Source organism: Spea bombifrons, chromosome 4 (genome assembly GCF_027358695.1).
Source record: "Spea bombifrons isolate aSpeBom1 chromosome 4, aSpeBom1.2.pri, whole genome shotgun sequence".
Taxonomy (NCBI): Eukaryota; Metazoa; Chordata; class Amphibia; order Anura; family Pelobatidae; genus Spea; species Spea bombifrons.
In genome coordinates, this window is record NC_071090.1 from 105,018,759 (window position 1) to 105,046,349 (window position 27,591).

At 42.5% G+C, this 27,591-nt stretch overlaps 1 protein-coding gene across 1 annotated transcript in view; it reads right to left on the reverse strand.

The window, feature by feature from the left end:
- Positions 1 to 5,341: 5,341 nt before the first annotated feature.
- The window catches only part of LOC128492344 (potassium channel subfamily T member 2-like), a 46,343-nt gene continuing 24,093 nt past the window's right edge, over positions 5,342 to 27,591 (reverse strand). The window contains exons 8-30 of the mRNA XM_053464869.1: positions 21,611 to 21,694; positions 20,929 to 21,023; positions 19,286 to 19,466; positions 18,165 to 18,329; positions 17,734 to 17,870; positions 17,024 to 17,087; positions 16,318 to 16,426; positions 15,902 to 16,010; positions 14,234 to 14,290; positions 13,996 to 14,145; positions 13,415 to 13,650; positions 13,008 to 13,224; positions 12,404 to 12,509; positions 11,699 to 11,871; positions 10,944 to 11,015; positions 10,674 to 10,808; positions 10,234 to 10,345; positions 10,023 to 10,124; positions 9,571 to 9,654; positions 8,045 to 8,173; positions 7,210 to 7,540; positions 6,373 to 6,457; positions 5,342 to 5,542 (exon numbers count right to left, since the gene is read on the reverse strand). Coding sequence (XP_053320844.1) covers positions 5,431 to 5,542; positions 6,373 to 6,457; positions 7,210 to 7,540; positions 8,045 to 8,173; positions 9,571 to 9,654; positions 10,023 to 10,124; positions 10,234 to 10,345; positions 10,674 to 10,808; positions 10,944 to 11,015; positions 11,699 to 11,871; positions 12,404 to 12,509; positions 13,008 to 13,224; positions 13,415 to 13,650; positions 13,996 to 14,145; positions 14,234 to 14,290; positions 15,902 to 16,010; positions 16,318 to 16,426; positions 17,024 to 17,087; positions 17,734 to 17,870; positions 18,165 to 18,329; positions 19,286 to 19,466; positions 20,929 to 21,023; positions 21,611 to 21,694 — 3,045 coding nt within the window. The 3' untranslated portion in view covers positions 5,342 to 5,430. The remainder of the gene's footprint in view (positions 5,543 to 6,372; positions 6,458 to 7,209; positions 7,541 to 8,044; positions 8,174 to 9,570; positions 9,655 to 10,022; positions 10,125 to 10,233; positions 10,346 to 10,673; positions 10,809 to 10,943; positions 11,016 to 11,698; positions 11,872 to 12,403; positions 12,510 to 13,007; positions 13,225 to 13,414; positions 13,651 to 13,995; positions 14,146 to 14,233; positions 14,291 to 15,901; positions 16,011 to 16,317; positions 16,427 to 17,023; positions 17,088 to 17,733; positions 17,871 to 18,164; positions 18,330 to 19,285; positions 19,467 to 20,928; positions 21,024 to 21,610; positions 21,695 to 27,591) is intronic.

Consider the following 27,591-nt stretch of genomic DNA (forward strand, 5'->3'; position numbering starts at 1 on the left):
GTTACCAACGCCACTTCCAAAATAATGAATGGTTATCAAATTATATGTTTCTATGAAGTACAGTATTTAATAATTGTAATTATCGTTAGTTTGCAGGTCTCCCCCGTTTAACCGGGTGAAATGGATTGGCACAGAGAAGATCTGCATCTGGGTATACTAGATGGTTGCTGTTCACCAAGAGAGCTGTAGTAACTCTCAGAGATCACCCACATGTATCCTCCTGTTGTCCCCGAAATCACTTCCAGCACCAGCCAGCATGCGCACCTTGGAACCCTGCTATGTGTACCCAATAAGTAGACACAACTACCTTGAACTGAGTACAACAGGAATGAACAGTTTACTGATGTAAAACATAGACTGATATAGCCACAGAACTTCATTAACATAAATTAACAGATACATGCATACAACCCAACCTTTAATCCCCAGGCAGCAATCCTATTGATGGGATTAATTAAACAATGGAGTTCCTGCCTGAAGCCCCTGGAACATCCTGCCTGAAGCCCCTGGAGCTAGGTGGTGTGCATAAGGAGTGATTTAATTTAATTGGTTCAAAGTTGTTATGGGTGGGGTTATTATCAAGGTATATAAGTGGCAACCATTTTGTAAACGGTCACTTAACTGCTTTTCTAAATCCTGGTTGTCCCACCCTCCCTCCCTTTAATGGTGGGTTGTGGGGGTGACTACCCCGTTTGGTCACAGCGGCGAGGATAGTTGGGGATTATTGTTTAGTACGGTGGTTTTTTATGGTTTGGTTTAATAATTTGACTTGGTTCAAGTTATTTTGGTAGGTTTCGAGCTGGCCTGTGGCTCAGAACCTGGGGTGGTGTAGGGGTGTCTCGGTATGCCCCTGCATTGGTGGTTTGCTTAAGTTGGTGGTGTAGGGGTGTCTCGGTATGCCCCTACATGGTTTATAATTTGGTTAAACGGTCTGGTAGGGGTGTCTTGGTATACCCCTATTGTGGTCAATGTGTTAATGGGTTAATGTGGAGGCACCTGGTATGTGTTGGTGCCATTGTTATACGGTTAATGTATTTGTTATGGGAGGTCATTGTCAGTGTTAATAAAAAAGAAAACTGTTATTTATGTTCTAACCGGGGTGGCTTGTTTTGACAATGACCTTTAAATATTGTATATTTTAATAAAGCTGTGGAAAATATATTTGCACCCAAATAAAGTGTCTGTGTCATTATTGGGTACAGCATAATTGTTATTATATACTTAGGGATTATGCGGTACCACCGTCAATGTGTGCCTATACATTGAGCCAGACACTGACAATACTGCAGTAAAGCCCCTATCACTATATACTAAGCCAAACATTGATGTGATGTAGGCTTACCACTTTAGTGACTGGCATAGAATATAGTAGGGATGCGCCGAAATGAAAATTCTGCCCCCCGGCCGCGTCTATTACAAAAAAAAAAAAAAGGCGTTTCAACTGGTGGTCACACGGGGGGCACAGCAGGATGTAGGGGGGCCATGGCCCCCTCTCGCCCCCCCCTGCCGACGCCACTGGATAAAACGCCCGCCTGAATTTGTAGTGACTTCAAAGCACAAAACCTTCTAGGCCCAGAAATCAGTGTGAGAAAAAATAAAGGTTTTGTGTTATTTACTCTGTTTCATTCTGCATATCAAATAGGATAAGTGGTACTAAATTGTGGCTTCAAGCATTTTTTAGTGTACAGATGTACTCCCAATCCCATCACAGAAGATTCTAACATATATTATCTGCGTAGCACTAATGCCATCTTTCTCCAGCACACATGGATGCCGAGGAGTTAAGATTCTATTTTATTTATTTCCATAAAAAGGGCCCAAATCCGTCCCTGGTCCATAACGGAGTAATTAATAAATGTCCATATCCCTGTATGTTATCCTAATCTAGAGTCTCCACCGTGTGGCGATTGGTGGAATTGCAGCAGCATATACCAATAGCACAAATTTCTTCAACATAGAGAACCCCAGGAGTCAACATACCACCCAGCACTTTTTTCCTAAGGGGTCTGATAGGAGGTATTTAGAGAGCTTTTACCAAAACTATTCATGTAACCCTGTGTTTTCGTGATAATTTTCTATGTAATTGAATAAGGCATTTAGAAATACTGTATTTTGTTTACACAGAAATGTTGAGATATACTGAAACCCAGCAAATGTTGTGTTCCTAAATCAAGAGGGGAGGGGGGTGAAAGAGAGAGAGAATAATGTGGGTCCCATAGAAGGACTGTTCCCCCTAACAGGGACACTTGGGAGGTATAGGTAATGAGCCACATTTTGTTCTTCTGATGGAATTCTAATAACTCTTTCTGTTTGAGTCCTCGGATCAGCATTGGAAAATCACATTGTGTTCCAAGTATACTCTCAAAGCAGTCTATTAACCATACCTGACTCATTAAACGAACATATATGTCCGACGTCAAAATATATATATATATATATATATATATATAAATATAAATATATATAACGCAAATGCCTTTGAGCTAAGCTAACAAATTCATTATAAAAGCAATTATACTAATTATAATACCACCTGTAAAATAAACAAATTATATGGCAAGCTGTAATATATCAATATTAATTTAGAAACGAATGAAATGTCCGATGTATATTCATTTAATAAGAGTGTCCCAATTAATAACCTGGGAATGTCTACGTGTTAGGATATAGATGGTGCTAAGTAGCTAACGCCTTAAAACCTCTTACTAATTGTTCAGCTGTACTTGTTATTCAGTAAAGCAACATTGCTGTGCCCCTGGAGTAATTACAGATAAATTATGTTTGCTCATTTCCTGATGAGCTGGTAGAAATAACGAAACATTCATTTACATCGTTGATGAGAGCGCATGGTATCTTTACCGGCCCCCCTGAATCAGGCGAAACAATTACAGACCTACAGCTGTTATGTAGACAAGAACTTCCATCACCACTTAAAGGGCAGACGTGCCCGTCAATGTCCCTATTAATGAGAGATCCAAGCTTTTTCTTCTAACAAATGGCATTCATTCATTCACCTTGCCTGCTTGCATTGAATGCTGCATACACATGGACTCAGCGCCAAACCAGGGTGAAATATATATCAGCGTGAAATATACGTCCAAGCAAAATATGCACAGGGGTGAAATATACATTAGGGTGAGATATAGGAGTGCTAGACGTCAGATCATTTTGCAAACATGTGTGTGTTTTTCGTCTTACAAGCAGCCCCTCATCTTTGGCTTTACCCCCACCTATGGCAACTTTTAAATAGAGATAAGCAGGGACCTTTTTTTCTTCAATGCCAGTATGTCTTAATGTGTGTTAATGGTATTGTCAATTTTATATATTATTTTTATGTCATTGTTAGTTCTCATTCTCCCCGATTGTAAGAGTTATATAAAATAATGCTATAGATAATTGTAATAGTCCCCGGAATTGCATGTTGAGTACATTTTGCAGCAAAGTGGCGCGGGTATTCTTTGGAGTTACAATATGAGGCTCCTGCGTCATTAAGGCGCTGCAATATAAGCAGATTAAGCAGCTGCCTAGGGCCCTCTCAGAAGATATTGGCAGGGTTCGGCACAAATTCAATCTCCTCGGCAATCTATACATACTGTATCTCTCTCTAATCCCTCTGTGCGCCTGGCTGGCTAAGGATGATGGCAGTAGAAGTTTACTCAATTCTACCCATCAATTGCAGCACAAATGTTAAATAACTTTGCCGAGACATCGGACGATCCAGATAGAGAAAAAGAACGTAAGAAACGGAGCCGGTCAGCGATCACTCATATAGTAGTTTATTTATTTTAGTCTTTATCACAGTGTTAGTCGACAGAACTAGTAGCGGTTGTCAGTAGTTTTTTTAAGAATTGCCCTTCCTGTTCTTTATAACACAGAGACTCGGATACAAAACCACCTGGAACATCTACGGATGAGACCAGGACGCTGGGTACACGGACTACAACATGTGGGATTGGCATGGGATACACGGGCAAACACAGGAGCCTGGTACCCCCTCTAGTGCATGACACAGGGGGGCAGAGTCTAACATCTATAGAGTATTAAGTCTGCACAGCTAGAAGTACATTCTGACACAGAATAGGGGAAAACATTGATTTGAGACAGTAATACACAGTTCTTAGGCCCGGTGGAACCCGGCAGATACACGACCACCCCGGCAGTGGAAACAGAGACCACAACTTGGACAGCTGGCGCCCCCTAAGGCTCAATTGAAAAATTCATTAAAAAGGAAAATAATAAACATTCATTCTGACGGTCTGCAAAAAATGCTAATTTCTTTAAATGCAGAGCACATATTGCCTTCTTTTATTTATTGCATAACATTTTCCTTATTATGCTGAATATGGTACCAGGACAGAGCCCCGGATGAGTTCAGGTAAAATATCTAACAGAAGGCAAAATGCACAACATTCTTCTTGCCGTGGCACAAACGATACCCTGTAAACATAGAAACCGAATTTCATGGCAGATAAGAACCATGCGGTCCATCTTGCCTGCCCGTTTCTTTCCCGCTGAAATCTTTATCGGCCCGTTGGTCTCGTCTTACATTCAGGAGCCATATGCCTATCCTATTAAATTCCCTCAATGGATTAACCTCCAACACTTCTGCTGGGAGGAACATATAGGTGCAGGATATGGGCACTAAATAAAGTGGGAGAAAAAGACCACGGATAGACATTGTAACCCTTGGCGCCTGGCGCCATTTTGGATGGATTCTGTGGATATCGAACCAGACTCCACAAGCACTGATCACAATTAAAATCTATGACCTGGCATCATGGCTGGACAATACGGTTACAACAGTATGTTAAAACCTCAGACAAGGCCAACACACCATGTTAATGAAGAACTTGGCCTATATAAATGGCTGGCATAGAACCAAGCCTATTGCCTCTTAACACAGGTTAAAACAAGCCAAGAGGGCAGATACACAGGGCGGTATAATTTGACAATGTTACATAAGCTTGGTGTCTCCTGAAAAAAGAGTAAGTACTGCTGAGAAGGAACACAAGAACCTACAGCTAGACACAGAGGACTTGGCGGTTGGTATTGCTATGACTATATATTGGCAGATTCTGAAAGGTCCTCTTGCATACCTCCACATCTTTAAACATGGTGTCCTTTCCTCCAGAAACCCTTAACAATCCACAAGGGATCGTCGAGTCGAGCGTCCAGGTACATAATGAGCTTAGGACCCCGTAGGTGAAGGAGAAGATGTACAATGGGACAGAAATAGGAATTTAAACAACCAACTGATCAGAAGCATGTAAGGTAAGGTTGCTAACTTCCCAAAAGAAGGACACAGCAAAGATCTATGATGTTGGTCCAGTCCTCTGTCCGTGGGAGACGATGCTCCCTCACCGTGTCTTCCTCTTGCTTTTTTATTTTCCTTCAGTCTCTTTCTTTGTCACCCATCAGAAACCTGAAGGATCATAGATGGGTGCTGTCTTTGGTGTCATGAACCTGTCCTTCCGAGCGAGTGACACTGGGTTTGCGGTTGTTATTGGAGACAAGCGTTAAAGGATCTGGACGGATGAGGTAACTGTTGGGGAGATAAATGTCATTTAGAGAACTTTATATATTTGCATGTTAAAGACAACAAGAGCTGATTGAAATAATTAGGCGAATTTGGAAGATATTGCTGGTTACAGATGTTTAATACAACAGCTGAAATGTGTGCTAGAAGGCATTGAGGTGAAAAGCAATGGAATGCGAGAAATGGAATGAGGAGGCTTCAGATATAAAAGACAGTGATACTTCCACTCGAGAGAATACAGTATAATAGGAAAAATGAGAATAATAAGAAACACACGATGATGAAATGACAGCTAGAAGATACACTAATATGAATCAAAGAGGTTGAAGATGTCCTCAGGAGAAAATGGGCATTTGAGAGATATCAGGAATGGAGAGCCACTAATACAATAAGATGAGGAGATTTAAATTGCTCCATATTAGAAGAGGAGACATTAAGAGGAGGACAAAGAGAATGGAAGGACTATGTGACACTACGAACTTGACAAAAACAGAACAAGATGAGACATTGGTATGTGGACAATAAGAGACCATGACGTGGACAAAACGACACCAAGAACGAGACACAGGCAACTTGACAATAAGACAAGATCAGGATTACACACAGAGAGGTAGGTAACACGAGTTCCAAAATTGGATAAAAGGATAATAAGACTTCAAGACCAGGAAAATAGGACACCAAGAGAGAGACAATGCAACTACAATAAATGATAATAAGACACAAAGAGAGAGCTGACAAGACAAGAGGAGGGCAATGGGATACCCAGTCCTGGATAATGAGACACCCAAAGCTAGACAGTAAGGAAGCAATGAATACAAAGTCACAACGAAACTTACACTACATCATTGAGCTCCAGCTTAGTGTCTGGAGGAGGATTTATGAGGATATAAGATAATGTATTATCTGTATCCATAATGTCCACTGCAAGAGAGAGAAACATCATGTAAGACACCTGACTGTGTCACCCTGCGGTGGGAGGGACAGACTCCGTGCCCCATAGCCCCCTCCTGTCTGTGTCACCCTGCGGTGGGAGGGACAGACTCTGTGCCCCATAGCTCCCTCCTGTCTGCCACCCTGCGGTGGGAGGGACAGACTCCGTGCCCCATAGCTCCCTCCTGTCTGCCACCCTGCGGTGGGAGGGACCCAGCTGTTTCCTATATGATTGTCTATTGGAATGGCAGACTTCATGTCTGAAGAATACCCTTTAGCCTTGTGTAGATAGGATAAGTATATTTTATTTTAGGTAGCTATTGAAGCATACATTTCATTGCCTTTGAAAGACGATGACCAACAAATTACTAATTACTAATTAGCACGAATAATCTAAGTACTAATTACTAATTAGATTAGTAAGCATTTATTATCCTGGATTTTAGTATTTACTTCAGAATAACTTATTGAAACATAGAGTTCCCGGAGACCAAAGAGCCATCATTAAACTATGGGGAAAGAACGAAGGGCATCTATTATATGACTGAACAGCTAGTTTAAAATCTTACATGGTGAGTCTGTAGTTCTCCTGCGTCACTAGAGGTTGGCCAAGAACATGGTAATATCATTTCAATGAAACACTTGAGAGCTGCTTCTCAGTAACCCGTGAAGGGACCTAATGGTTTGCAGATTCCCTCATTAAGAAAATAAACCTTTATGTGTGTAAAGACTGATTCACCCACTAGTGCCCCAATGTCTCATACTGTATTCTGCGGTGGAAAGACCCAGGTGCTTCATCCTGGTCTTGACCAGGGCATTTAGTTCCTGACGCTCTGATCGTCTGTACAGGCTCATCCTCTGCTGGCTTATCCTCTCGGAAGTCGACTTTCCCGGTTGCCTGGCCCCCTTGCGGCTTAGTCTCCTTGCCCACTGCATGCTTTTCCTACGCAGAAGTGGGTGCTCGGACTGGTCGCTCGACGTAGAATTACGGTGTGTGGGGCGGCTGTGGGTAGATTCCCCCCACCGCGTCTCGCGCGTGTCCTCGTAATCCTCCACACTGATGGAGACCTGTGACTTGGGTAGGAGGTTACATTTAAGAGTATGAAGGAGAAAAGAAAGTTTGAGGGAAAACGTTCAACACTTTGAGATGAGACAAAGAAACCGAGCCTGGGGTTAAAATTCTAAACAGTTATGGATTTGCAGGGGGAAAATGAAAATTCCCTGGGTCATCGAGCCTTTTTCATGTTCTAAATCAATTGGATGGTAGAAGAACCTTCAAGCTGGTGGTTTTCCCACATGGAAGTTACAGAGAAAACATCAGCTTTGCCCTAATCATGGGCATTTGATTTTACATATTCCTCAACTACTAGACAGAGATCAACAACTAAAAGTAAGGCGATGATTATAGAGAAGCCAAGTGATAGAACGTCATAAGGTTCTTGAGTCGATCACATGTCGTAAACGTTGTCCCCCTGCATCCACTTCTCTTAAATCCCTTTTTACTGCAGGATCAAGTTACTTATACAAACGTATACATGTATAGTACAACCCCGTCGGTGGCTTTATTGAAGGGGATACCTCAGATGCTGGAAACATGTGTGTTTCGGTTCGATAAATGCCAATTGGAATGTCGCCAGTAGTTGAGCATAGCTTCTGATAAAGCCTCCCATAACTACGGATCCATAGATCCTCCTCTGTCACCCGTAGCTGGGATGGAATAAAAAGTTAAATACAGTTAACGACCTGGCCCCTCTACTGGCAAAGTAACCTCTCTTTGTGGGTTTGGACAACTGACTCAAGTTGAGTCCTCCATGGAATATAATAAAATGACACCTGATATTTTTAGTTCCAATATTCCTTGTGGTACTTTGCCCCCCCCCATCCCATCTTTCTTTGCTCCGGGGGAAAAGGATCTAAAACTATTTTCCGTAAGGGTAATCATACTGGATATTTTTTTCCAGGACACAAAAACATTTTGCGTATTACCGACCAGCGCGTTCAAAGTGCTGCCCTTCAAAGTGATAAAAAAAGCACTCTACGGAGTGATGTTATTTTCATTAATCCATTGAGCCCGAAGATGGAACTTTTATGACGTGACTCATGTATTTAAATTAGGAGAATCGATTTTATATGTTCTCGTTTGAAGTTTGTAATTTAAAAGTTGCCTTCAGGGACATACTAAGAAAAAGAACGTCAATGCCTCACTTCTAGATATAGAATGACAGTTTAATAATGTAAAGGGAGCGAGTGAGTTTTTGGGATGATCTAAAGAAAGAAGAAGAAGGATTTCTGACCTCTAACTCATAAAAAATGGAGATATACAAGGTCAAACCATACACGCAACATATGTTCTAGGTTCTAAACCAAAGGTACCTCCGCATTTTTATGTATGGATCTACTGTACATATGCACCACCCCTAGTTTTTACCCCGCTCTCAGGGTGAATGACCTGCTTGAACACTGGTGACTTAATAAATGCGTTAACTTCTGTTATTAGAACAATCTGGTCAAAATTATAATGAGTCAGTACAAATATTCAAGTTAATATTTGAGGTCTCTCAGGGTTTAATCATTTAGAACCTTGCTAGGCAAGGGCAAAATACCATGAGGTTGTAACATCCCACGTGATCGCTACAAAACGGCCCATTCAATCGATCGAGGCCTCTGGAGGTGTACAGAATCCCCCTAGGAATTTCCCCTCACCCCAAGCTCCTTGGCTTGCAGGAGATATGTTCTGCCGAGTGCTCTGCCTAGTAAGGATGTGTTGTGCCAAGGTGGCCCATGGAGACCATCCTGGACCTGCTGTCTGAGGCTTAGTCCAGGATATGCTGCTCCACTTTTCTCCAAAACAAAAGATTACATTGGCTCCTAAAATGTTCTACCTGGCAGCAAAGTTCTATTATTCTATTCCTTAGATCAGGAAAATTTCTGTTCCTGGATATCCCACTCGGTTCAGACAGGTAAAGGATACAATGAAGATGGAGGCCCATCAGCAAGACTCTCTCCATATTAAAGTGGAACTTCTTTCCCATTTACTATCTTTTAGTGAATCCTTATCAGAACGTTTGGAAGAAAAACAAGAATAAGTGTAACGGAAGACTTACGGGACAGAGGAATCCAGAGCCAGGCATTGAATCCAGACCCAGTAGTAGACGAGTGATGGAGATCATGTAATCCTTAACAAAGGACTGCGCCAAACCGCGCCAAAGAGTCATCAGCGGGAAGCGTTACAGGGAGACATAGGAGAGATTGGGAGCGGTTATATGGAGTAATGGGAAGGGGTTATGTGAGTTATAGGAGTAGTTATGGGGCGGGATTAAATAGAATAATAGGATGCGTTAAAGGCGGGGGGGTATATGGGGTTATAGGAGGCATTATAGGGAGAGGCTATTTGGAGTTATATGTGGAGTTATAGAGAGGGTTATATGGAGTTATTTGAGGAGTTAGGAGGGGTGTTATATGGAGTAATAGAAGGTGTTATAGTGAGGGAGAGAGCCTGAACTAACACGATGCATTTTCGGGGAGTCTGATGATGCCTCTTTCAGGTGTAAATTACCTGGTATAGTAGAGTGTCCAACATGCTAACACTGAAGACTTTTCCAGCAGCAAAGGGCAATCTGAACATGAAGACCAGGTTAGAACCACGCTCACGTTCCCTCTGTGAGAGGACAGAGCTTTAAGGAAGGGATGATAGGCAGAGAGAGATAGAGAAAAAAAAGAGAGAAAGAGAGAGACAGGCGGTACGTGAGAAGTATTAGAGCTCTTACCTTCTCAAGTTTAGAGAGGACCACAGAGTATTTATCCTTGGCTTTGAACTGCATGAACCTCATATTGGCAGGGTGTGTTAATTCAGTGATAATGTTCAGACCTGGAAACAGCCTGCAGGGCGCAGAAGGAGACGCCATGATTAGACACAGAGATCCACGTCATTCAGCGGCCAAATAGACCAATAAAAATGCTGTGTTATTATATACCGGTACTTTTGAAGCTAGAGGTAGGTAAGCCTGGGCTGAGCCAGGCCAAAACATAGCTCACCTTGGCCATGCAAAAGCCAAGATGGACTCACCAATGATGGATTGGCACCATCTTTCACTTCTCCACTTAGGCTGAGCTGGACCAGCTCTGTTTTGGCCTACTTGCTGTTCCTTTTAAAGGCACAGGTCAAGTGGGTTAAATCGTCTGTTCCACTAGAGAGTAATGTTATTACCTAAACAGAGTCTGCACATTGACAATGGTTCGTGCATCGGCCATATAGTCTTCCTCTGCTATCATGGAGCTCTCTTCTCCCACCACGACCATATGAGCCGCGTAACTCACCCCACAGCGCAGCATGTCGTCAAGACTAAGGGCAGAGAACAGGGTTATTTGTCAGCTTTACGCATCTCTCAACACCGCACACATGGCTATTTGTCAGCATTATACACGGACCTATCCGTACCACACATGGCACAGAGCTCTCTGCCTCTGAGTTACTTACTTATCTATGGATCCAACCATGTAATATACAAGAGGGAACCAGCAAATAGCCTCCAAAAACTGCGTGTCGGGCCTAGAGTAGCAAAAATAGCATAATGTAAGATGCTGTGTCACCTGAGCATGGACGAGGTAGAGATTCACAGTCATGTAACCCCTCATTATAACTCCACTACCCCATATAACCCCTCCCTATAACTTATTACTGTATATATCGCTCCCTATAACTCTTACTATTACTCCATATAACCGCTCCCTATAACTCCTTACATTACTCCATATAACCTCTCCCTATAACTATTTACATTACTTCATATAACCTCTCTCTATAACTCCTTACATTACTCCATATAACGCTCCTATAACCCTTACTATTACTCCATATAACGCTCCCTATAACCCTTACTATTACTCCATATAACCCCTCTCTATAACTCCTTATAACACCTATTTCTCCATATGACCTCTCCATATAACCCCTCCCATTGAACATATAACTCCTCCCTTTATTGTCTTTTATTACTCCAAATAACCCCTCCGTGTAACGCCCCCTTTTACTCCATATCACCATCCTACCATTGCATATGACCTTTCCTTATAGGCCCTCCTGTAATGTATAGCCTCTCCCTCTGATCACTCTATATAACCCCGCCATATTACTTCCCCTATTACTCCATATAAACCATTCTATCAGTCTATATAAAACCCTATAGTCCCTTTTCATAGATCTTCTATGTTAATCGGGGTTCTGGTCCTCACGTGTTCTCGAGTAGCAGGATAATAGGGCTCAGCTCTTTCTTTGCCCTGTAATACGCCCTCAGGGGTACTATGAAGTTATAAAGCCCATTTCCCGCACGCTCTGCCGATACAATCACCAAGGCATTCCGAAATCCGTACGCCCGTGCGTCCTCGTATGGGTAGTGGTGGCAGCTCTGCGGAGAGGGGAAAGAAAGTGAACATTTTAGGTAGGAAATTACGTAAAAGGGGTATATTTGGACCTCCACAGGACAGACATGCGGACTTCACAGGGCACATGAAGAATTTTAGCAGGATCTTGTGTCATGCAATTGAGAGTCATATACCAAATGTTTAGCATCATCCATGCTTCCGCTGTTTTATCATCTACCACCATGACACCACCCATTACCTCCGCAAAGATGAAATATTGAACATGAAAGAATATAGTGGTAGTGCGAACGTTTGGCTTGCTTACTTAATTGCCCTTCCTGCTTTCAGTAGAGACGGCTAGGGGAGGAATTAAATGACACAGAAGTCTCATTTTCTAAGTATATAATGTCTGCAGCGAATTGCATGTGGTAAAATGCACCAACGTTGGTTTAAAATAGATTCCAATATGCATTAAAAAAAAAAAAATTTGGACTAGACTTCCCCTTAATATGGCGTGGGACACATAACTAAATGGTGCGTTAAGTGTGCAGATGATGTGAGTCAGACTCCCGTTACCTTATCCAGACGCAGGCAGCAGTAGGGGCTCTTCTGCTTCAGAAGGTGGCATAGGGTAGGAGAGCTGCCAATGTAGGGGGTGTTGGAGGGGTACCCTTTCACCCAGCTGTTCAGAGAGAAAGGAGAGGGCAATTTAAGTCCGACTACCTAAATTGATAGTGATTCTTAAACAATTTTCTTGTTGGACGTCCACGTCCCTGATTATTGAGGAGTTATATGTTCGATGGGAGCGGCTATACAAGATTGAACAAAAATCCTAGCCAATCAAACGTAAATACATAAAACTTAAAGAATAAAAAATCTTAGAACTTTAGTTAAGAATTTTTTTCTGCTGATACATAAGTTAGCTACTTTATGTTAGGATTTACTGATAAAACGGTTAGGATTAGATTTGTGGAGAGTAAATGTCTCTAAACCGATTTTCATACGTAAATTTACAAATTTCTAAAACTTGGGGGTCAAATCTGATGGTGACCCAATAAAAAGTTAGAGACTTCTAAGGCGCTAAGTAGCTGTTAAGATTTGTGGACAGAGCACCATGAACACCATCACCACCAGGACAAGATGGCTTAGATGTTCTCCCTATCCTGTTGCCATCACCTACTCATGAGAAATGTCCAACTCTTCATCTGATTGGCTGATCTCATCCTCTGACTGGTCACTCATGAGGTCAAAAGTTGCACCAGTGCCAGCATCCACAACATCGGGCACAGGGTCGATACTATGCTTCCGTTTTTGGTTGGGGTCAGCAGGTGGACTCAACATGTTAATGTCCACACTCTCTGGGCTCCTAGACCCCTGGAGATCCATGGCCACGGTACCTAGTAAAAAAGGATTAGGAATATTTATATAGTAAGGTTTTATTTGAACCTCCAATTAAATCTTACTATCTAAAGCTTTAATCTAAAATGTATATAATTACTATAAATCATATTTATGGGAAAAAAAACTGCCTTTGTGCTCAGTATAGTATGTTTTTCTTATCCTCCGAAGATCTCTCGGCCTACTCACCCATGCTGGCTATGATGCTATGGACCGGAAGCCTAGTTAGCCCATGGTAAGCAGATTTTGGGATCCCTGATCTCTGGAACTGTTCCTGTTCCTTGAAGCTGAAGGCGGAATTCTCTTCTTTTGAAATGTTGATATAGAAGCAGGTGTCGGTCGGCGACATAATATGACATGGCCCTGGATTTAAAAGGATGTTGGCTTTTTCCTCCCGGCAGACACCAATCAGGCAGACCCCGTACCTAGAGACGGCGATAAGAAGATTCTGATAAATTATATGGATAAAATACATTACATACCCCCAAAGGGTCTCTCTGTATGATACCTTATCCCTAAATCCCTCTCTCCCATGATTGTCGCCGGCTAATGTTGTAATACTATACATACGACTCCGGGAAGAAGGCTTCTACAGTAACAATCTGAAAGATTATACTTGTTCGTGTTCCATTTGGGATATTTCATATTTAGAAATAGTTAGAAAACGACGTCAGCTTCTGTGGAAAAGAATTCCTACAAGAATCTTCCTACGAGAGGATCGCATTAACTCCGAAATGAAAAGAAATAGGCGTCAGGCGCCAAAGACCTACTTTTTGTGAGCGTGGAAGGATGAGTACGTGAAGCTCTTTCCCTCGTACTCCCCAAAGAATTTGCTCTCGCTCAGCCGAATGTGGTAGACTTCGTTGGCGGAACATCGGCTGTAGGTCTTCTGCCACTGGTCGGGAGAGCTGGAGCTGTCTCTGGATTGGAAGGACAAAAAAGTAATGAATAAAGGGAAAGTTTAAAAGGAAATAAAAATATTAGGAAATTATGTTAAGCTGTAGTTACCTGGATAGAGCCTGCCAGGGGCTTGCACGCTGCCGAAAGGGGTCCACGGGCGCCGTCCTGAGAAAAAGAGTAAAAGTAAGTAAATGATTAGCATTATCGGCAGATGGCTAGATGGACCTGTTGGTAAAAGCATCCCGGAAGTAAATTAAGAGGAGGTCATAAGAGAGCAAGTGAACTTAGCAAAAGATACAATAAGTTGTCAGGATGACCAGCCGTGGAACCCAGAATGATGCCCACGGGGGGGCCAGCATGGGCTATAGTGGGCCTTGACTGTTGTGCGGAGGAGGGGTAGGCTTTTTTGGCGGGAATTTTGGGGGTGGAGTTGGGGGAAGATTATATAAGTGGTTGCTTTCCCGGGCTCAGGAACCATTTTTTGTGGTTAGCTTACCTGGTTGCGTGTCCCACCCTCCCTCCCTTTTTTCTTTTGTTTGTAGGTTTGTGTCGTTTGTCACAGTCTGTGGGGCGGCAGCTTGCCAGGTATCCAGGGGGTTAATGTGGTGGTAAGTGAATGGTTGGTAACATCTGGTGGGAGGTTCTTGGCTGTCAGTGCTGGAACCTCAGGTCAGGGTGGGGGCATCTCGGTATGTCCCTTCCTTAAGTGGCATTTGGTTATGGTACCTGGATTGCTTGGCAAGCTTGGGTGTTTATTGTATATATTTACATGTTGGTGTTTGAGTCATTGTCCTTGTTAACGCACCTATGTTTATTGTTTCAGGTTTTGGCGTGACAATGACTCTAATAAATAAAATTGGCTGTGGCCTTTTCTCATCCATATTTATGGTGTGGTGTCATTATTGGGGGGTTTGAATGGGGAGTTAAGCCTAGCCCGGAGAATCGAAGCTACAACAGTCATGCAAGGTTCAGGAGCCAAAGGGTCCAAGTACAACACCGAAGCACAAGCCAAGGGTAAGAGTCACGGGCAATAGGAGTCCAGAAGATCAAGCCATGGTCAAACACAGAAATCAGGAATGCCAGGAAACAGTACAGGGGCTACTATAACCAAGCAATAACTGATCAGTACATCAGACTTAAAAAGAAGCCTACGTATGTGGACATATACATTATTGGTGACACATGGGCAAGCATATAAGCAATCCAGGACATTGTTGAGAGTCCGTGATGCTTCTGGAGGACACCAGTCACAGATAGATGCTCAAGGGGGGCACCTTTCATGCCCCTACTCTCCCCCAGGAACAAATAATCGGCGATGATATCCGCCAGATACCAGCAACGTGGCATATATGCAGGGAAAAAAACGCCTAGTGGAAGTCACTTGGGCCCCTTGGTGTGCTGCTTCTCCATGGGCCAGTGGGATCTCTGATCTCCTCAACTGACCCATTTACACTTTAGAATGCTTTAGAATTATTTTGCTTTAGAATGTTGAATACACAAGAGTGTATTAAAATTAAAAAAAATTCAAATATTCATTAGACTGACATAGTACCGATTATTTATTTGACACAGTTAACAATATAAAGAAAGAAATGGCTAGAATTCCCTTAAAGGAATTGGGCTGCTCAGCCGTTTCTCGCACAGGAACACATTTGGAATTAGCAAAGAATGGTATTTTTAGCTTTGGAGCTGGAAATAGCACAGAACGCTGCATGAGCAGAATCAGCGCTCAGATCAGAATGAAGCACAACATGGCCGGTGTAATGAGCCACTTACTGTCCTCTGGAGGTGTGTATAAGCAGAGTGATGAGAGTTGAGGTAGCCGGGCAAACACAGTTCAGAGCCAACATGGCATACTTAAATTCCTCTTCACAAACCACGTGATCTAAAGCCATGAGAGACGGTGCAGGAGGAAGGAAACATACGTTCAATGTCCATGCGACGGCTTTCTTTATTCAAACATATCTCATATATATATCTCGTATATACCGTATATTTACAGAGCGGAAATTACTATGACACATCCAACTGATCATATAAACCCCTGGATAACTACTTTTGTTGTTAGCTATAACCACTTTATACCTCTACTACTTATACTACTCTACACAAACACTCCCTATAATGCCACCTGTTACGTCCCGTTAACTCCTGCTGCTCCAAAGCAATGAACCGACCTCCGGTTACTGTACCTGCAAATTTAATATGAAACTTATTTTCTGGTTTCAATATCTGAACATACAACGGGCAGTTGGGTGCAAAATCTTTCACTGCCCAAGCACGTAAGATTGTCTGATGATCCTAAAATAAGAGAATGAGAATTATTTTCAATCAAACATTTCTTACTATATATACTTGTCTGTCTGTGTCATCCTGCGGGGGGAGGGACAGACTCCGTGCCCCATAGCCCCCTCCTGTCTGTGTCACCCTGGGGTGGGGGCAGACTCCATGCCCCATAGCTCCCTCCTGTCTGTGTCACCCTGCGGTGGGAGGGGCAGACTCCGTGCCCCATAGCCCCCTCCTGTCTGTGTCACCCTGCGGTGGGAGGGGCAGACTCCGTGCCCCATAGCCCCCTCTTGTCTGTGTCGCCCTGCAGTGGGAGGGACAGACTCCGTGCCCCATAGCTCCCTCCTGTCTGTGTCACCCTGCGGGGGGAGGGGCAGACTCCGTGCCCCATAGCCCCCTCCTGACTGTGTCACCCTGCGGTGGGAGGGACAGACTCCATGCCCCATAGCCCCCTCCTGTCTGTGTTACCCTGCGGTGGGAGGGACAGACTCCATGGAAGGGTAACTTCCAAGTCCAATAACCCATTTTTGTTCTTCTTTGTTTAAGTCATCAATATTAACCACAACATTCTTGCAGTTGCCACCCTCCTCTCACAAATGTTTTTAGACGTACAGCTGCGATTCTGTCCGTTTCAAAGCGATTGCTGAGAATAAAACATGCCTCCGCATCATCAATTCTATGGGAAAAAAACAGCAAGAATAAAGACACGGCAAGAATAAAAAGCTGAGGAATTATACAGAGTATAGACATTTAAAAAAACCCTGGGGAGAGGGCTAGATTTACACTCTAAGCATACCTTGCCAAAGGGCAGGCGGATGGAAAAGAGTTACATGGCGGTGGAAACATGCAGAAGTGAATGAAAGATAGAGCGACAGAGATAGGAATATGAATGAAACAAAGACGTGCTATAGAGGGATGATTCAATAGACTGTGGTTGAATGTGGATTGATGATTGAATAGATTGTGATTTGTGATTGAATACAGTATGATGTCATCGTTAAATAGAACGTGGAATGATCATTGAATACAATGTTGAATGATGGTTGGAAATGATTAGCTGATAGAATATGGATTAATGGATGAATAGAATGTGGAGTGATGGATGAATAGAATGTGGAGTGGTGGATACATAGAATGTGGAGGGACAGTTAAACAGAATGGAATGTGGACTGATTCTTGAACAGTGTGTGGAATGATTGAACTACAGAATGTCGCATGATGTGAATAGAATGAAGAGTGCTAGATGTGTAGAATGTGGAGTGGTTGATATTACATGCCGTGTATCTTGAGCAGTTTGTTCTCTTATCACATTAGTTCCTTACTTGGCTCTCATTAGGTCCTGGTCTTTCAGTGCTGAGCCCTGTAGGTAGATAACACGCTGGGACCACAGAGGAATTTGTAGGACCCTCCTCACAGGCAGGTCCATCTCGGTAGGGCAGAGAAGAACCACATAATGATCCTAAAGAAAGCAATAAAACTAAAAGATATAACTGTGAAATATTGAAAACCGCGTACGATGGACAAACAGATAGCCTTTTCTCTGCTTCTGCGACAATTCCCATGGAAGTGATGACGTTCGCTGACCTCACACTGAAGCAAGACACCTTAAAACATTGCTTGGCAAGACGCCATCATGGTCGGTCAGATGAAAGTAAGATGTGAGATCAAGGTATCTCCCATGCAATTGTACATTTTAAGTAGGCGCCTTGTACATGGTTTAGCTTAAGCTCTCCCCTTTCTTGAAAGAGCTCACCTGTAGCCTGGGATGAGCATAGAATTCATTCAGGAAATCCATGAGCAAGTCAATCTTTAAAGAACTGACGCAAAGGACCACATGTTTCTCCGTCTGGGCGCGATAACGGCTGTAATTCCCTCCAGACTTCTGTCTCTCCATCCATAGGAAGGCCAGCTGCTCAAACTGAGACACAGACACCGGGTGAGACAAGCAAGCCATCCAGATCACGTGGGACTTTGGCTGATCCTCATTACAATCACAGGTTGGGGCATCCCTTTTCCTTTAAGGGACAACCTGGCAAGGGTTGTATCTGAAGAGCATCAGTATCTTACCCTACAGCCCATCTAGAGATTCCCTCTAATGCAGGTTGGAGTCCATTTTTGTATGGATTCCAACGCATTTTATTGCATCCAAATAAGTCAAATAACGAGACAAGGCATGCTTCAATTGCATGCAACAAAAACGCATTGGACTTCATGCAAAACAGATTCCAAGAGGCATTCAAACATGAAAATGTATTTTTGGGGACTAGACATTTTATCTATGTCTGTTTGGAGGTTACTGTCTATATTATTTTCACTTTCCTGGTCTTCATACCAGAAATCAAATGTCAGGATAACTGTGGGGCAAAGGAACCTTCTGACATTGACGTGATTAATGGGTTAAAAGGGGAGCAGAATGACCAAAACAACAGTAAGTGGGTTAAAGTGTCAGTTCCACTGCTGAGCCAAGAGGCCCTAATGCAAGTGATGTACATTTCTTCCCAACTGTATATTCAAAGGTCAGTGGTATATATTATCGATGGATTTGTTCGGAAGTGAAAGGGTTAAACAGCTTGTACCCTTGTTATTCTCATACATCTCCCACATCTGTCATCTCATCTTATGACAAGTGCCATCATCTGTTGATCAGCTACTCTCTCAGAAGCTCAATGTGTGTCCCATGGAGGGAGGGAGAAGGAGAAAAGGGAGGGGGAGGGAGAAGGAGAAAGGGAGGAGGGAGAAGAAAGGCAGCAGGAGACAGAGATTGAGAAAAAAAAGGTGTAAAGAAACAAAATAATAAAAGAGAGAAAAGGGAATTCTAAGAAATTAGAGAAAAGGAAGCAGAATTGAGATGAATCTAGACTTATATATACACACCTGGATGGGCAGTACAATCAGGGCTACGCAGATCATGATGACCACCAGGAGCTGAGATGGCCAGATCTTCGGAGTAACGTCCCCAAAGCCAACGGTGGAGAATGTGACAATGCAGAAGTAGAGCGAGTCGAAGAGGGTGAGATTGTTTCCGGCTCTCTCCAGGTGCTGAATCCCACAAATACTTGGAAAAGAGACAGAGAGGGAGAGAAACGGGGGGGTGGGGGGGCAACATGGAGAACATGTCAATTAGGAAAGAGTGAAAGAGGGACGGTGAAGACTGTCCACGTCAAAGAAAGTCTGTCCAGGATTTCCTGCTATAAAAACCTCAGACCTTATGCGGTCCTTGGTCTTGTCTTATCTCCAGGATAGCTTTACACCTACCCCATACATGATTACGTTTCCTCGCTGTCATAATTGGTGGAAATTGTCTTTATGGGTAATTATTCCACAAAAAAAAGGTTGAATTCTGTTGACGATGATTGAAATCTCCTGTTAACAAAATGTATTTGATCACCAAGGCATTTGTGTGGCTGTGTGCCGTTGGCGTGACAATGCTCCTCAAATTGTTTTTTCTGGAAGCAATGAACTTTGCCCGGTAAAATCAATTTTATGCAATTATTAGGCTTTTTTCAATCAATTTAACATAATGATAACAAATGCCACCAGACTAGAGAGGATGCATGAATGCGACTGCCAAGAAACACAAGCGTATTCATCCGTCATCGTATTCTCCCTGTTCGTTCTGTTTTTCCTGTTTCATCTATGTATGTCGTTGGTGCATCAAGGAGTGTAAAGATTTTAACGCATCAGATTTCAGAACCTCCAACAACGTAAAGAAGAACCGGCAAAGTCCCAGCTTTTATATTAAGTACATTGTGCTTTTTTTAATTTTCTGTCTGTTGTTTTTGGAGATATTTAGTTCAAAGGAAAGAGATCGCTATATAAACGTGGCACAACCAGCATTATATATCCATTTTCCTGTCCACACCCTTATAAAGGCTGCCTGAACCAATGAACAACAATCAGCAACTTAGCGATGGGGGAGAGATAACCCAATGTGGAATTATTATCTAAAAAAAAAGGTCTTAAAAATGGGATACATATATATTTCTGTTGGAAATTTCCTTGTTTTTGGAAGAAAACCAAATTTTGTCCATTAAAATAAAGTGGATCAAAAATGCAGCAAAGACGGTGTTAATGTTGTAAATGGATGATTTTTTTACATGGAATCTCTTCATAGGCATACAGAGGCCCTTTATCACTCCCATCACTCCTGTGTTCCAATGGCCCTTTATCACTCCCATCACTCCTGTGTTCCAATGGCCCTTTATCACTCCCATCACTCCTGTGTTCCAATGGCCCTTTATCACTCCCATCACTCCTGTGTTCCAATGGCCCTTTATCACTCCCATCACACCTGTGTTCCACGTTGTGTTTGCTGATCCAAGTTTAAAAGGCTAATTGTCCCCAAACTTTTGAACAGTAGTGTATGTGTGTGTGTGTGTATATATATATATATACATATATATATATATAGCAAGATAAAATATGAGGGAAATATGTATATATGTGCATAGCTTGGATGAAAGAGGTGAGACAGTTTTTAAGTATGCATCTGACACACGGCTCGCGCATGTCCTTACCAGGTGAACATGAGGCAGATGAGGGTGCAAATCAGTATGAAGACTTGGTTAAACATAGCGGAGTGGGTCCTCTGGATGGCTCGATGCAAATCGTTCTGGGAGACAAAAGGGATGAGAAACAAAGGTGACAGAATAGCCGCAAATACAAAATAAACGAGGCTGTTCTGAAATCATTGATCTTACTTATAGCTGGCGAGTATTTTTAGACATCTATCATTTATTCATAAAGTGCAAGCGGATTTCTTATTACATTAAGGGGAGAATGAAAATTAGCAATAAGGTAAAAGTAATTATACCAAATTGACTTGGGAACTACTGGTACAGAAGTAGAAGAGAGCCCTGTTCCTATGAGCTTACAATCTATGAAACACGCCGTGCCGCGGATGAATGCACTGCTGGCGATTTTTCCTTAAGTAGCTTTAGGGCTCAACAAAAATTCCAAAAAAGAATTGGGGGCAGCGGCTACGACAATGCCCAGTGTCACTAGCGTTATCGGCTGGGATTCTGAGCCTTCCGACACACGGTAATACTAATCTCATCAATCCCATCGCGCCAGCACACGAGCCACAGACGTCAAACAAAAAGACGACAAAACCCCGAGAACGGATCACGCAGAAGGAGAGCAGATGCAGAGTTGGAATCTTGGTGGTGTTTTAGTAGCAGACAGATGGGAAATACGTACGATCATGTTCTCCAGCGCATGTTTAGCCAACCAGCAGTTGAGGAAGACGGGAATAAAAACATTCCTTAAGGGCGGCCAGAAAACCTGGAACGAGAAGACAGGGAGAGTAAGGAGACGGTCAATGATGGTGGTGAGAGGAGGGTTGGTTTGGGTCATCTGTTCAACCAGGGCTTGAACTTGATCAAGTTTTTTACGTCTAATAACCAGGGTCGGACCTAACACGCTGGCGATCTAAGTAGCTACCTAGGCTGTTGGCATGAAAGAGACATCAAATTTATGATATAGAAAACTCTATAAATACACAGCGCTAAAGTACGCACACCACCAACAAAATAAAGAATATTGAACGCAAAGCCCAAACGGTTAAAGAAAAATAAACAAAGCGGATCCTCCAGATGTAATAAATAGGGTAATTAAGCTGCTAGTCCCTGCGCTGCAGCGATATCACACTTAAAGGAATGAAATATACCAAAAAAAAGGCAGCGCTAAAATTATTCAATGCCGTAATATATCTATATAAATAAACATTTTATTCAATGCATATATAATAAATCAATCAACACAATGGAGGTATATACCAGAAATAAATACAATATATTAATTCTATTAGGATACTGTTAGTGCATAATCACCAATATATACATATATTAAGGTACTTCATATATTGTAAAAAAAATCACCACAATATTCTACATAATATACAATATAGTATATAAAAAACACAATAAATATCAGGAGAAATTAGAATAAATAGAATAAATTGTTGTCCACCTGGCCGGGACAAATAGACATAAATAAAGGACGCATCTACTTACTATATGTATATATATTGGTGCTTATGCACTAACAATACCCTAAAAGGATTAATATATTGTTTCTGGAAGATACCTCCATTGTGTTCATTAATCTTGATTTATTTATTATATATGTATTGAATAAATGTATTATTAATTATTTATTTTTATATAACTATATTGTGGCATTGCGTAATTTTTAGCGCTGTCTTTTTTTGTGTATATATATATATATATATATAATATAAGATCTCCTAGGGTAGTAGGCCCAGGGCCGACCCTGCAGTAACACATACCACTAGTTGGATCCTCTTTATTGGTGGGCATTAGGTAGATACCTTCTTTTCCCATAATAGAAGAAACAAGAGTTAATGATATTACGTTGATAGGGAGCGTAGAAGGGGTTACAGAGAGAGTATGAATACTGGGACAGGGTCTATTTTCTACTCCAGGCATAGCTAGGCAGTAAAAAGACACCTCCGCAGCTTTCAAAAAAAAGTGTAGGTTGGTAGGACAGAAAAACTGGGTGCCTACATTCAACTCGCAGTATCCCTGCTAAAATAATAGCAAAGACAACAGTAGTGGTAGGAAAATATTTCAACCATATTATAAAAATGGCAGAAAATGCCACTTTTCCTGCCCCAGAAAATGGTGCTTGGAGTTCCCAAGGTCAGTGATGTCATACATATGATGACATCAATGAGCACCTACTTGACATTTCTGCACTTTGCGAAAAATGACAAAATAACATTACAATTCCCAAGATACAATTTGGCAATATGATTAACACAAATTAAGAGGTAGAGGTAGAGAAGGAGAAGAATAGAAGAATAGATGCCTATAACGTTAGATTAGAAGGTAAGCAAATAATACTCCAGATAGCAGCCTATTGTGTCTCATGTGAAAGATACTCCGGTTTCCAGGAGAGCAGATAACCTAACCTCCATGGTCAAGTATAGGAGGCCAAGGCTAAACTGTGATAAACGAGGCTACCTGCGATAGAATAAGTCCACCAATGCTCTCTTTTGTTATATACAAACGCTCCGGCTGAATTAGGCGAGATATATCTGTGTAGGGTTTTCGGGGACCTTGGACCAATTGTTAAAGCTTCATTTGTGAATCAGAAGCTTGTAGGTGGAACCCAGCCATGTTTTTTTCATTGAGTGCAAGACAGCTTGGACTAGCGCCATTGACATGCTTTTTTCCTTCTTGGTGGGGGGGACGCCATTGTGTAATGTGCGCTAAAGCCATATTATCTTCCACGAAGGAGTCCTAACCAAGGCATTCCATTTCTTTATGTGGGGTTCCTGACTGCTCAGTGCCCTTGTGCTACTTTGATGGCCCGTTCCATCTCGTCCTATAAATCAGAGTTTTTGAACAGTAAATGGATCCTAACAAAGCTCAGCTAAGGGCAGGCGGGTAAAGCCGATTCTGTCTCTCGGACCTTTATTAATTAAAGAATTATCTTGCGCTAACTAATCTTCTATGGGAAACAAACACAGGGAAGCCATCTTAATCCATGATGTTTCTTCTTATCCCCGAGCCAAGTGTCTTACACCCTCTGGATGTACTGTATAGAACAAAAACATTTGTGTTAACCCTAAGCCACAAATGTTTCTATCCACATTACTGAACTATAGAGGTATTTTGGAACATGGTGCTTAAAAATAAATATTTTATTAGTTAAAAGTCTAAACGGAATAAGGTGGTGTTGCGTAAATAAACTGGGTGTAGTAAAAGGCAGAACACACTTTGTAAGGTGAAAGGCAGGTCTGTGGGACGCGAGTGTCAGCTGTCTCCAAACTCGGCAGCGATTGTGACTTCCACAATGGGCCGGGAGAAAATTGGAAATCACTGTGTGTGGCAGGTGCTTGTTAGGTAGAAAGATACAGGGAGCGTAGGAGGAAAGGAAAACAAAGCAATAGAAAAGAGAGAGAGATGTAAAAGGAGAGAGATTACAAACATACCAGGGAAGAATGTGGAAGTGTGAACATTATGATCGGAGTAAACAAAGTAAATTAGAAAATAAACAGGGAAAAAGACCATGGGAGCTGCGACAGCCCGAAAGATGGGGAGAGATCGGTGGAAAAAAAGAGACAAGGAAGTTATTTATAACAAGGAGTTCCCATGCAAAATTCTAAACATTATCTTGTTGCCATTTGAACTAATTGGTTGATGCCAGAGGAGGAACCTACAGATTCCGCTTCCGTCAACCCCTGCGATGCTGCGTAGATAAGGGGAAGGGACCGGGGAGATTAGTAGACGAAGCCGAACACGAAGATTCTTCGTTTTGTGAGTCTTCGTCTTCGTTTACGTTTTACCGCCACTATCTTCGCTTCTTCGTTTCTTCGTGACGAACAATGAAAACGCACTCTTCGTGTTCATTTTCATGTTCGCCCAAATACGAATGCACAAGTCTAATATATATATATTTTTTTAAGTATTTTAATATGCATTCGTATTTAGTGGGGCTGTCAGTGACCAGCGAGCAGGATGGCCAGGGGTCAGAGCGGGAAAATGCCTCCCGGGCCAGTCCAAAATTCACAAAGGGCCATCCTGGACCGGGCCACTTGAGGAAGCAGGAACGCATGTTAAAAGCGAGGCTGCTCATAAAAGTGTATTTGTGTGTTAGTATGAGTGTGTATGTGAAAGTGTATGTGTGTTAGTATGAATGTGTATGTGCAAGTTTATTTGTGTGTTAGTATGAATGTGTATGTGAAAGTGTATGTGTGTTAGTATGAGTGTGTATGTGCAAGTTTATTTGTGTGTTAGTATGAGTGTGTATGTGCAAGTGTATTTGTGTTAGTATGAGTGTGTATGTGCAAGTGTATGTGTGTTGGTATGAATGTGTATGTGAAAGTCTATGTGTGTTAGTATGAGTGTGTATGTGCAAGTTTATTTGTGTGTTAGTATGAGTGTGTATGTGAAAGTGTATGTGTGTTAGGATGAGTGTGTATGTGCAAGTTTATTTGTGTGTTAGTATGAGTGTGTATGTGAAAGTCTATGGGTGTTAGTATGCAGGGCCGGCCCAAGACTTAATGCCGCCTGGGGCGAAATTTAAAATGCATTTTAAACTTCGCCGATGCCATTATCTACCCTTACCCCCCCCCCCCGTTTAAAAGTACTTACGTTTAAACAGTCCTGCGGCGAATCTCCCTGCTCTGCCACGGTGCCGGCTTGTAATGCTGAGCGCTGGAAATTGACGCCACTTCCGGCGCTCAGCATTACAAGCCGGCACCGAGACCGAACAGGGAGACTCGCCGCGGAGGAGAGAGAGAGAGGGGCGCCGAGCGGGTAAGCGAAAACCACTCGGCGCCCCTCTCTCTCCTCCGCTTAAAAAAAAAAAGCGCTTGGGGCGGCAAAGTGCCGGCCCTTCAAAAGTGCCGCCTGGGGCAATTGCCCCAGTCGGCTCCATTGTAGGGCCGGCCCTGTTAGTATGAATGTGTATGTGAAAGTATATGTGTGTTAGTATGAGTGTGTATGTGAAAGTTGTTTCTGCCAAAGCCTGTGTGCCAACGTTTAAGGATGGCTGCCCCCACAGTTTATGCACAAAGTGGGTTTCTAGTATATATATATACCGTATATACATCTTGGCTAATCTGATCATTGCACAGGTTTATTTAATATATTAAACTTTAGAAGTGTGTTTTGCGATATACGACAGATCCACTTTAACTTGTTACGACCCAGCCCTGTCAATTGCAGCGAATAAAAGCAAAATACATTTGCGGTGTTACAAGAACATTTGCATGGTGCCAGTCGGCTTTGACGGCAATTTGTGTTTTTATATCCCCACCGGAGGAATTAGACGACACCCACACAACCCCGTTCCCATTCCATGCCGGTAATGGGCAATTAAAGCCGCAGCAACTACAGGGGACTTAAAGTGTCACGTAGTTCAGTATAATAACACATTTAAGAGTCAGGTGAAGCTTTTTTTTTTTCTAGAGTTTTAAATCTTGCACCCGGGGACTTATATTTAATTTCACCAAAACCAACATTTCTTCAACAAGAATTCCTAACGGCAAATGTTTATTTTTTTACAGTCATATTACAATTAGAAATTTAGATGGCAAATAAGGATCAAACGGGCATTTGAATGAAAGAATTTCCTGTTGACCTTAAACTATTATATCTATTTGTTTGTTGTCCTTCAGGCTCGCACTCTTCAACCTACAGACAAATACCGCAGGGGTACGATGATGTCATCCTCGGCTCCTGGGAAAAAAGTATGTCATGGGCCCCCAAAGTAGGATATTTTTACGTTGTGGGGTCGCACGTTGAGAGTGGATGTTGAGCCAAACAAAAATCCAAAATACTGCTGTGTCACAGTAAACCCCCCCCAGGCTGAGGACACATGGGGGAAATTCTCAGTTTGGGAGGGGGCACAAATGGATTCCTGTGTGCCCAGTCCCCTCTTATGTCTAAGTCACCCTGTGCTCATTTGGGGGGGCGGAAAAGCCTGTCTGGTCTGTCTTAATGTGTCCGCCGCTATCGCTCAGGGTCTCTTTTTGGAACTTAACATCCTCGGACCCTGAGCTCTCCATTGGTACCCCGGGATTGACGCCGCTCCCTCGCGATCACCCCCCGAAATAGTGACTTTTTGTCGGGTGGGCATTGCTGGCCATAGATCTGTATGGAGGCGCCTGGCAGTCTGGTAGTGATGGGATGATATTTCTGATCCAATTATGTTTGCGTGTATAAATAGCTGTGCTTGTTCCAAATAAACTGAGTTTGTGTTATTCCACCTCAACATTAGTTCTATCTGATAATGGGGTGGGCGGCTATGACAACTTATTGTACATATTAACACTGTATAGCTAAGCTCCGGGTAGCTACAGTGCCAGTGTGGCTCCATTAGATTGCTGTCCCGCTTCGTCTTGCCAGCGCTAGTCCCGTCCAGCTCCGAAAGGGTTAACCACCAGTGTCTCGGCAGAAGGAAGGGCAATTTGGCGGGTGTACCCAGTCGGGGTACAGGGGGTCCCGTCACATTCTGAACTTCTAAGCTTCCAGTTTATCCATGTGTTAGAAAAAAGGCAAGCCATATCATGATTATCGAAGGTTTGGCTTAATTTTAAAGGTTGTAATAAATATGATGATAATTCCGCCTTTTAAAGGGACCTTTTGAGGCTTCACTGTCCCTAAAAGACACATGTGGGCCACTGGTAGTACATTTAATTCTGCACT